Genomic DNA, 12,915 nt, shown 5'->3' with positions numbered 1-12,915 from the left:
ATCACGATACTTGACCCACGATTTGATACACGATACACGTGGGTCTTTTTATCGAAACTCCATGATACGGAATGCACATCTTAGTACAATGTTCCCTGGCTATTGCACACTTCAATATAGCGCTACCTCTGTTATAGAGCGCAGTAACGCATGGCTCCCAAAACTTACTTACATTTTAATAGCTCATGTTTCTTCACTGACAGGATGTTTTTCCCAATCACGAAATACATTATCAGCGCGAGCGGGGAACACCGGAAATACCAGTCAATAAATCCAAACTCAAGTACGCAATTCAATCCTATTATTACACTATCTGGTTATAAAAACGTGTTCATTGTATATCTGGACTTATGTTTGTAATATATTTTATTAATTTTATTCAAAATTTCATTCAATATTGTTTACATTAATTTCGGCGAAATCTGTGTGAAGTGATCAGTAGATCGCACAACTCACCGTTACTTAAAGCAACCACGGTCAGATTGCAGGTTGTAACGAATTTTAGTTGCCAGTGAATGGATACATATATTATACATGCCATACTTTGACTCTTCAGAAAACATACTTGTGGCAACTTGACAATTGTATGTCAACATAACGTTTTTGCAATCGAAATACATGTAGTGCTGGAATTCTCTACGCCGACTGGTCATATTGTACCATACGTAAAAACGTAACACGATATTGAAATATGTTATTCCTGATAAAACAATAATTTCTTCCGACCATTGCATTCAAATTCTTTGAACTTATATCACTGGGTACTTTTTAACTGAATCACCAGCAGATTGGGAGAAAACGTGTGTACAGCTGATTGCTATTTCCGGCTCAGTTTACGAGACAATACACATGATAATCTAAATCTCTACATATCAAACAATGTCTTGGAGAGCAGAAAATAGAATGTTAATGGTAAGTCATCATGTCCGGTGATGTTTTATATCAAATTTCATATTTTTATTGACCAGGTTTGTAATACCTGTTTATTCACATGAATTCGCTGAAGAGATACATTGTGTTGTTTTAAAAGCGCATAACACTCGATAAATATGTTTTTTACACTATGAATCTATTCTAATCCTTTTTCAAACTCTGAAACATACATCGTAGATCATGTTAGGTAGGCAGAGCATGTACTATTGTGTTGGTCATCTACCCCCCACAACTCCACCTCCGTTTAGAGAGGGTATCACTGTCCCCTGACAATGTTAACATTTTATTTTTTCTGAAACAGAACCTTAAGTTGAACTATTCACACTGTGAAGTGCATTGGTTATTTTCTTGTGTTTGAACTTTGAAGTTTCCTGCTCTTTTGAAATTTGACATGTTTTGACGGAGGGTAAGAGAAAGTTCCACTTAGAAGCTTGACAAGTAGTCTTGTTATTATAAAATAATTTTGACTGTTCTAAACTAATGTAAGGTCCAATCCTGACATGCTTGAAGCCTTGAAATTTGATATATGCTGGAGTACTGGAACACTCTTTTTTATCGTTGCATATCGAGATACGTATCGTATCATGACCAGAACATTGAGATACGCATCGTATCGTGACCTTCCTGTATCGTTGCAGCCCTATTAAATACTGAGGGAAAAACTAACTATAAATCATCAGAAATATACTTTGGCTTATAGGCTTTGCGTTGTCTTGTTGAACACTTTGACAGTGAAGGTTTCTTTAATCAGTCATGATATTTCCAATCATTGCTAGCAACACTTTAGGTGCAAGTGCAGAAACCACTTACCCATTAGCCAAAGTGAAATGTTGCTGGAGAAACTTCAACTTAACATTTAAGATGATGACTTTGAGTATGATGAGATCCCAACACTTGCCTGGCCTGGGGCTGACACTAGGAGACTGTCAGTTTTTTTGTACTTGACTTCCATGCAAGTATTCACATACACAAAAATTGATTCCCAACATTTATCTAAAGGAGGGCCATTCATGTTGAGTAATAAATGGAAAAAAACATGACAACATCCCCTGTATTTCAGTTAAACAGTTTTGAGATAGGATACTTTATAATACTTTGATTTTGAAAAAATTGAATTTCATGACCAACTCACTTTCAGTGTTGAGCATTGTTTGCCTTGATGTTATCTACAGTCAAGCAGCATGCTTAACATGTCATTGTGGATTATCATCACACATGTACCAATCTTGTCAGCTATCAGTGACAGCATTACCATCATCATCATCATCACCCAACTTACCCAGGGCAAAGCCATCCTTGGTCCACTGTATGGATCCCTGTTTGTCTCGGACCACACAGCGGAGGAGGGCGGACTGGCCTTGTATCACAGAGGTGTTGGTTGGCACTTCACTGAACCTCTGCACTGCATACACTGAAACACGGCAGATATCTCATGACAATCACAATATCAATCCGATCACCAAAGTTTACCAGAAAGAAGCTTAAATGTGACTAGAGTAGCAGTCATATGAGTAGTCCCAAGGACATTTACCATGATTCTCCTAATCAAGAAGGTGACAAGGATTCCACACCCTGATGCAGTGACAAAAATTAACTGCATCTCAAAACAGATAGTGGAAAATATGCCCACCAGCTTGGAGGATGTTGGCCATTGTATTGCCAAAGAAAACAAAAGTTATGGCCAAGCAAATCTTGACAAATATGTATATCATTTCCCCGGTGACATTCCAGTATTGTTTTCAACACATCCATCAAACTAATGCCTCAACACATCCCTGCATATCACACGCAATCACAGCCTGCTGCAGTAACATAAATACCATTTCATTCCGGTTAGAACTATTTCACTCCAATCTTCAATCAGACTTGGAAGAATACCTCTCTTTCCAAACACAACACTTTCTTTTATTATCTGTCAATTACACAGTTGGAAATCTAACAAGTTTTTGTCACAGAGATTGAGAAATTAACAAAACCTACAAATCAATGTAAACAACCTTCAATGGCATTTAATCTGTCGTAATGTTGATGTCATTGAGCCGTTCATTTCACTACTTTTCTCCAACTGTCATTGTTAAAAGCCTCTATCAGAGAGAAGACTTTTAAATACCATTCCCACTCAATTCAGTCCACAAGGTTGAAGAAATTCAATTACTGTGCGCGGAGAAAGCAGTGAACATTAGCACAGGACTGCTAACACCCAGCACTCTCGCTGTAGTTTTTGTAATGCTATACCATGAACAGAGTATCGCTCCATTCAATGTCCGCCCAGTGAATACACAGTGAACACAACAAATACACAGAACAACTTCAGACCTTTTGCAGCTTTCAAATGAAGACGTCATAAAAAATATGAAATGGACAAAAGAGTGTCATGCTTCTTTTCGACCCTGGACTGTTTTATGCACTGCTTGCTGTGTACATGTACCTACAAATCTTTTTAAATGTTTCTTGTATTTCAAAGTTGGCATGAAAATCATTTGTTTCATGCCACCGGCTAATTGCTATGTTTTGTAGTTTAAGAATTCCCTTGCTGCTGGTGGCACATATGATTGGCATTTCTAATCCTATAAACTGAGTGTGTGAAATAAAGGAATCTTAAACAATATATTTCAATTTGTTTTCCATTCAAATGCTACACATTTTTCACTGCCTCAACACCCCTGTTTTTCCTGTAACTACCAATGTTGACACCTGCAGCAAAAATTGGAAGTACTTTTAAGAAAATAATACACTTACCAAAAAGTGTTTTTCATGACTCCATTTTTTAAAAGCTCTAAAAGATTTAAGAAGTTAAATATAAACTTTATAGAAAACGTATCTTTTTAGATTCATTGAATTGTTTAGCTAAAAATAATAAAAAATTAACATCTAAATAGATTTAAGTCTTTTTATTTCCATTCCATACAAAAACTGTTGTCCTAAAATATTTGGCTTTTTATTTGAATTAGTTGAGAGATGTGTCATGTGATCATGTCATGAAACAAACTGAAGAAAGCTTGGAGGAATAAAAAATTAACTGTGTGAAACATTCAGAGTCATACTCATATATAAGTGAATTATTTTCAGTTTGTTCTTAAGGAATTTTATTTTCTTATCTATAACTCCAAGCCTATCGTTTCTACCAACAAATGAGGGAGGTGCTTTTACAGAATTCAGGTATACTGAGACGCATTCTATCACATGGGACAATGATACTGTTTACTGTATATATCTGACAGTAACACAGGTCCATACAGAACTCACACAAGCACAGCCCAATCTAACATTTACAGTCTGTAGTTTCATAGAATATATGTCATAGGATTCAGATCAAGGGTTTTATAGGAGTCAGACCAAGGCATACCTAGACTTCAGACCAAGGCAAATAAAGGACACAAATCCAGGTTTATTTAGGCTTCAGACCAAGGCATATATCGGATTCAGACCAAGGCATCCAGACCAAGGCTTATAGGATTCAGATCAAGACTTATATAGGAGTCAGATCAAGGCATATATAGGATTCAAACCAAGGCATATAAGATTGAGGCCAAGCCTTATTCAGGTTTCATACAAAGACATATATAGGATTTAAATCAAGGCATCCCTCGCTACAACGCTGCCTTCAGGGTCCAAATAATTGATGAGCGTTATAGATGATCAGTGGTTTAACGTTTAACAGTACACATGCTCTGCCTACCTAACACGATCTACACTGCAAGTTTCTGAGTTTAAAAAAAGATTAGAATAGAAGTTATTTATGATTCATAGAGTAAAAAAAAATTTAGCGAGTATTAATATGAGCTTTTAAAAACCAAAAACATTGTATCCCTTCAGGTGAATAAGCAGGTAGATCTATAACAAACTTGGTCAATAAAAGTATGAAATTTGATATAAAACATCACAAGACATGATGATTTACCATTTAAAATGTATTTCCTGCTCTCCAAGGCATTGTTTTGTATGCAGAGATTAAGATTACCGTGCATATTTTCTCATAAACTTAGCCGGAAATAGAAATCAGCTGTGCACACATTTCCTACCAATCTACCAGTGATTCAGTTAAAACGTACCCAGTGATATCGCTTTAAAGAAATTTGATGCAATGGTCGGAAGAAATTGTAGCTGAAATTATTATTTTATCAGGAATAATATATTCCAATATAGTGTAATTTTAGTTGCAGCTTCCACCATATATACTTAAAATTATAAAAAACCATAAGCACAGCACTTTGGTACAGACTGTATGCAGGATTTTTTTTTTTGACGTATGGAACGATTTTGACCAGTCATCGTAGGGACTTCCTGCGCAACATGTATTTCGATTACGAAAACGTTATGTTGACAGTTAATAGTCAAACTGCCTCAAATATGACTTTTAGCGAGTCATGGTACAGCTTTTATGATATGTGTATCCATTCTCTGGCAACTAAAGTTCATTTCAAGGTGTCAATAGCGGTAATCTGACCGTGGTTGCTGTTAATAACGGTGAGTTGTGCGATCTACCGATAACTTCGCATACGATTTTGCCGAAATTATTGTTAACATTATTATAATTATAGAATGAAATTTTGAATATAATTTAAAAAATATTTTGCAAACATTAGTCGAGATAAACAAGGAACATTTTTTTTATTACCAGATATTATAATAATAGGATTAAATTATGACTTCAGTTCGGATTTGTTGACTGGTATTTCCGGTGTTATGTGATCGCGGTGATCAGCTGGTAATGTTTTTTTGAGATGGGGAAAACATTGTGTCATTGGAAAACTTTAGTTTATTGAAAACGTTTGTAAATTTTTGGAGCCATGCTTTACTGCGCGCTATAACCGAGTTAGCACTATATTGAAGGGCGCAATAACGAGGGAACACTATATATAGCATTCAAACCAAGGTTTATTTAGGATTCACACCAAGTCATATATAAGATTCAGACTAAGGTATATTTTGGACTCAGACCAAGGCTTAGATAGGATTCAGACCAAGGTTCATTTAGGATTCAGACCAAAGCGCATATAGTATTCAGACCAAGGCTTAACTCTTTCAACACTGCAGAAGTCATGAGTCCCCAAGGGGGCACAGGTGGCCCAGTCGTCTAAGGTGCCGCGATTTACTGTGCAGAGTTGCGTCCCTTTGGCACGCCAGAAACCTATGATTGTGGGTTCGAATCCCGGTTCGCCCCAATTATGTTTCTAGGTTTGTCAGCACCATACCCGTGCTCGTGGGTCTCACCGAAGTGGTAAACGTCTGGGACCTGCATCACTTCGGGCTTTCCTCCCACATTAAGCTGACATGCCGCGATATAACTGGAATACTGTTAAAAGCGGCGTTAAACCCAACTCACTCATGAGTTCCCAGACACTGCAGGTTGGTGCACCAGCCAAGCCGTAGCCACATCAAATATAGAATATTATTAACCTGCCTGTCATATCATTCATGTATTAAATCTATCACATTTCACAATATCTGAAATACATATTTCAGTTCAACTTATCATATTTTATAGATAGATTAAACATTTATTCACTATTTCCCACAATGTTATTGAAAATGTTTTATCTCAGCTACACGCTTCGACAACAGGTCCATGTAACAAAAATGCAAAAATAAGACATCTCAAGCAAATCTTTAAATAAATTATATAAAGTAACAAATAAAATCAACAAAAACTTCTAAAAGTGTTCAATGTAAGTTAAATGACATCCTGGCTATCGTCGTCTCCATTTCCAGATTTGCCAAAATATATGCATGAAAAACCTGTATCACAGCTCATTACCTAGCATGATACATCCACAAAGTCAATATAGGTCATGATGTCCTGTCTAAAACGTTCAGAATAACACGATTTAACCAAAACCTTTCGTCTTAATCTGAAATTATTCATACATAAGGACAGTGACTTGCTTGATAACAGTGTTAGAACTTACACCGAAACGTTGCTCTTAATTGTAATAAAGAAGTTGTTCATCCATAAATTTTTATCCTTCCTTAGTACGCCAACTTCTAAATGCCTATCAAAGAAGTTACATTTTTATAATTAAAACAAACTTAAGTTGTTTTGTTTGTTTGTTTGTTGTTTAACGCCACACTCAGCAATATTCCAGCTATATGACAGCGGTCTGTAAATAATCGAGTCTGGACCTCCAAACGAAGTCTTATATATATATATAGGATTCAGACCAAGGCTTATTCAGGATTCAGACCAAGGCTTATAAATGATTCAGACCAAAGCATCCAGGCTAGGGTGCTGTTGTACAAAGCGATCTTAGCGCTAAGGTGATCTCCCATACCTTAACATAGACTTATGACGATCATAGCGATAAGGTTGTTTTGTACAACGGCACCCAAGGCTTATAAATAAAGATGTCATTCCCCTGTGTTTCAAACTAGTAGTAGCAGGAGGCTGACCAGTTTCCCATTCAGTATTCTTGTCAAACATTGGATCTGTAACTGGACGCAGTCTGCTGCAATATTTGTGCAATTCTGTCACTGCCATCAGACCCATCACAAATCAAGAGGCTTTGATCCGCCTGAGCCCATGTTTAACAATCACAACAAAATAGAAACAGCATTTCATCCTTGCTGTATCCCACCAGGACATTATCCCAGCAGTCAAAACCCACATCTAGAGCCATAAATCCATTGTTGTAGGTTTAAATAATCTCAACAAGATCGGACCTTGAAACTGTGTGCGGAAAAGCAAACAGAATACACAGAAAATTCTGATAAATATACTGTTTGAAAGATAACATCTGTATGACTTTGAAGAGAACACATTGTATGCAGGTTGAGTTGCACTGTCACTATTAAAGTCTGCTACTGGTGACATCATTAGGGTAAAAGCAGTTTTCATCCAAATGTAAAACTGATTAATCAACAACATGAACAAATGAATTCTAGACTAGTTTGATTGTGTGATATTATCATACTCGTTCCTCTTGTTGGTCTGCGATTTTAGCCATGAGTTAAAATTGTACTGAGACGTTTGCTAATAAAAGTCTATACATTAGTCTATACATACTCAAGTCTCCTATCATACTGTCCGGGTAACCAAAATACTATTCTTGGGGCCAAGATAATATATAAGACAAAAAGATAATGTAACAAAGCAATGAAGTTGGAGAGGAAATACATCAGGCTACATCTTTCACTCAAACCAGTAACGTTATTACCTAGCATGTACATCAAAGCATATTACTGAATGGACACAAACAGTTTGGAAATGGGGCTGGTTTGTGAACAAATTGCATAAACCAATCTTTCTGAGGTTTTGACATGAGGTAACCACAAGGCCACTTTGTGATATGGATGTCAAATTATTTTTTATATTGGTTGCGCTGGCATTGAAAACTAAAATGTCCTCTAAACAAGAGGTCTGCAAACTTTTCGTAAGCTATGAGCATAAACTACATGCTATCCGATCTATGTTCCTGTGACTAGGAACAAGGAGTGTGGTGGAAGAGCTAAAGAGGTACATACTTAGAGACTAGGATGACACAGAAACACATTTTTTGTACACATAATTATGTATCAAGCCTTCTGAACACATATAAGTTGTTTGTTTATTTGTATGTTGCTTAACGCTGCACTCAGTAATATTCCAGCTATGTGACGGCGGTCTGTAAATAATAGAGTCTGGACCAGACAATCCAGTGATTGACATCATGAGCATTGATTTACACAATCAGGATACAAAAACATGCATCAACCAAGTCAGTGAGTCTGACCGCCGGATGAAGACAAATTCTAACCCAGTTCTTCACTAAGTAAACACACACATGTACTTGATTCAGGCAATACCATCAACAAGTTCTACAGCATACTTCATTAATCAACCACCAGCTGGACAGTTTTTTAAATAACAATTTTCTTTTGAATATGCATTGATTAACATAATCCCTGAAGACTGATGCCTCCTGTGTGTAACCTCCTTAAGAGCACAAACAATTAAGAATGTTCTCAAAATAATACATCAGCTTTTGCCAATATGAAAAAATCTGTTGCAAGTCATGTTGTTCAAATAAGCCAGATCTACATGGATATTTTCCATACTTACATATGATTGGTGATTATTGGAATTCAGCATGAAAGTTACTAGTGAAGTATTTGGCATTTCTTAAGAAACCTTTATTAGACAACTAGTTTTAGTTCAGAAAAAAATAAATAATACTTATCAGCCCTGGTGACATTTTCCAAAAGCACAAGGTTCAACTGCTGCGGAAGGAGTTTCTATGACTACCTTCCATCTCTTGCCCAAAGAAACAGTGCACTTGGCATGTCAAACACAGTCAAATACCATGAGCCTCAATTCGGCAAAATTAGCCCCATTCAACAACACATTTAGCAGCTGCTGGTACTACAGTATATTTTTCTGCTTCAGTTTTCACCTGCCAAACTACTTCACACACACTGATGGGCCTGCACCTCTCTCTAGACATGTAGGTTCACTGGTAAAACAGAAAGAATGAACTCCTGAGGTATGTCTGTGTACTGAGAGACAGTTTACTAAGTTTTACTTCCACATGATGATGATGATGATGATGATGATGATGATGATGATGATGATTGCACACCTGATGTCACAGTGCCCTTTGGGGCTCCAGGGAAGAACTGGTCCCGTGTAGCCAGAGCCTGTATTAAGCGTCAGGGTCTGAGGACAGATTAAATATCATTGTGCCCAAATGGCATTTTCAGTCACTAAACATATATAGCAGACTGGATTACTTACAGGTTGCAGTGAGCTGGAATACTGCCGACAGTGGAGGCATTCAACAACAGTCACTCACAGCCGCAACAATCCATCAAACAACTGATGCACTGCAATTGACCAACAGTCATATATCTATGACAACACCAGTTGCCGACATTGCTACCATGCTATATACACTATCAATAGTTTGACAGCTGTAACACCTCCAGTAAATAATGTACCATTTGTTTAACCAAAATGTACATGGTTTGAAAATAAATAGGTAAAGATTCAAAATCCATTCATTCAATCTGTGCATTACAGGAAATGACAGACTATTTAGGCCTTGACTCCCATGTTGTCTAAGTCAGGACATATCTGTTGTTGGAAGGTAAATAAAGACCTCCTGCCACTGCAATTGATGATTATAACATTGATAAAAGCTATTGCACTACTTCAATTACAACAATGATTACAGCTATTGCACTACTTCAATTATAACATTGATTACAGCTATTGCACTACTTCAACTATTACAATGATTACAGCTATTGCACTACTTCAGTTATATCACTGATTACAGCTATTGCACTACTTCAGTTATAACATTGATTAAAGCTATTGCACTTCTTCAATTACAACAATGATTACAGCTATTGCACTACTTCAATTATAACATTGATAAAACTAAAAGCTATTGCACTACTTCAGTTATAACATTGATTACAGCTATTGCACTACTTCAGTTATAACATTGATTACAGCTATTGCACTACTTCAGTTATAACACTGATTACAGCTATTGCACTACTTCAGTTATAACATTGATTACAGCTATTGCACTACTTCAGTTATAACATTGATTACAGCTATTGTACTACTTCAGTTAAAACATTGATTACAGCTATTGCACTACTTCAGTTATAACATTGATTACAGCTATTGTACTACTTCAGGTATAACATTGATTACAGCTATTGCACTAGTTCAATTATAACATTGATTACAGCTATTACATTACTTCAATTATAACAATGATTACAGCTATTGCACTACTTCAAATATAACATTGATAAAAGCTATTGCACTACTTCAGTTATAACACTGATTACAGCTATTGCACTACTTCAGTTATAACATTGATTACAGCTATTGCACTACTCTACTAAGTCTATAGTTTTACCCATGTTTCAATTTCAAGTAGTTACATTACCATTCAGGAGAAAAACTTTAATCATTTAAGTAAAAGTTTGAAAACCTAGAACTGGAGAGCCCCATGTGGAAATTTCACTTGCCATCTTTACAAGCATCCCTGCCACGTTGTCAGTTAAGCTCTGTTAGCCCCAGACAATCAATCCTTCACTGCACTGACATGTACAAGGCTCAATCAGAGGAAATTTGGGTATAGTGTTTCCTGGCTTCTCCTTCCTATGTCCACACACATACACACTTTGAACTAAAGATTGATCCTCTCAGTCTATCCATTCTCTATCCATCACATTCTCATCCTGTCCATTCTTATCCTTCTATTGCCAAGTTAAGGCCATATGAAATCTGTTGTGGCAGATATACAAGGCTCATTATTCTCTGGCATTGATGTCTTGAATTACTTCACTATAGTTCATCAGTTCTCCTAAACCAGACCAACATGTTTGCAACATATTTATTCACATTAGTTCACATTATTTACCAAACAATCAGTTCACATTATTCACCACACCATTAGTTAACATTGTTCACCAGACAATCAGTTCTATATTCACCAGACAACCAGTTCACATTATTCACTAGACAATCCGTTCACATTATTCACCAGACCATCAGTTCAGATTATTCACCAGACAATCCGTTCACATTATTCACCAGACCATCAGTTCACATTAATCACCAGACAACCAGTTCACATTATTCACCAGACCTTCAGTTCACATTATTCACCAGACCATCAGTTCAGATTATTCACCAGACAATCCGTTCACATTATTCACCAGACAATCAGTTCACATTATTCACTAGACAATCCGTTCACATTATTCACCAGACCATCAGTTCACATTATTCACCAGACGATCCGTTCACATTATTCACCAGACCATCAGTTCACATTAATCATAAGACAACCAATTCTACATTCACCAGACCTTCAGTTCACATTATTCACTAGACAATCCGTTCACATTATTCACCAGACCTTCAGTTCACATTATTCACCAGACAACCAGTTCACATTATTCACCAGACCTTCAGTTCACATTATTCACCAGACAATTAGTTCACATTAATCACCAGACCATTAGTTCACATTAATCACCAGACAATCAATTCTACATTCACCAGACAACCAGTTCACATTATTCACCAGACAACCAGTTCACATTATTCACCAGACCATCAGTTCACATTATTCACCAGACCATCAGTTCACATTATTCACCAGACCATTAGTTCACATTAATCACAAGACAACCAATTCTACATTCACCAGACAACCAGTTCACATTATTCACTAGACAATCCGTTCACATTATTCACCAGACCATCAGTTCACATTATTCACCAGACCATGAGTTCACATTATTCACCACACCATTAGTTCACATTAATCATAAGACAACCAATTCTACATTCACCAGACAACCAGTTCACATTATTCACTAGACAATCAGTTCACATTATTCACCAGATCATTAGTTCACATTAATCACAAGACAAACCAATTCTACATTCACCAGACAATCCGTTCACATTATTCACCAGACCATCAGTTCATATTATTCACCAGACAACCAGTTCACATTATTCACTAGACAATCAGTTCACATTATACCTGACCATCAGTTCATATTATTCACCAGACCATCAGTTCATATTATTCACCAGATCATCAGTTCATATTATTCACCAGACCATCAGTTCACATTATTCACCAGACAACCAGTTCACATTATTAACCAGACAACCAGTTCACATTATTCACCAGACCATTAGTTCACATTAATCACCAGACAACCAATTCTACATTCACCAGACAACCAGTTTATCTTAATCCCCAGACAATCAGTTCACATTATTTACCAGACAACCAGTTCCCATTATTCACCAGACAATCAGTTCACATTATTCACCAGACAACCAGTTCACATTATTCACCAGACAATCAGTTCACATTATTCACCAGACAACCAGTTCACATCATTCCCCAGACAATCAGTTCACATTATTCACCAGACAACCAGTTCACATTATTCCCCAGACAATCAGTTCACATTATTCACCAGACAACCAGTTCACATTATTCACCAGACAACCAG

The 12,915-nt window shown here is 36.6% G+C and overlaps 1 protein-coding gene across 5 annotated transcripts in view; it reads right to left on the bottom strand.

Moving 5' to 3' along the window:
• Window positions 1-12,915, bottom strand: part of LOC139458354 (nephrin-like) — a 285,363-nt gene that overhangs the window by 65,796 nt on the left and 206,652 nt on the right. For all 5 annotated transcript variants that reach the window (XM_071239752.1, XM_071239756.1, XM_071239755.1 and 2 more), the window contains one exon: window positions 2,213-2,344. In XM_071239752.1, coding sequence (XP_071095853.1) covers window positions 2,213-2,344 — 132 coding nt within the window. The remainder of the gene's footprint in view (window positions 1-2,212; window positions 2,345-12,915) is intronic.

Source organism: Haliotis cracherodii, unplaced genomic scaffold (assembly GCF_022045235.1).
Source record: "Haliotis cracherodii isolate W230 unplaced genomic scaffold, xgHalCrac1.p SCAF_12, whole genome shotgun sequence".
NCBI classification, from domain to species: Eukaryota; Metazoa; Mollusca; class Gastropoda; order Lepetellida; family Haliotidae; genus Haliotis; species Haliotis cracherodii.
The sequence above is the reverse complement of the archived record's forward strand: the minus strand, read 5'-3'. Positions and strand labels throughout refer to the sequence as shown.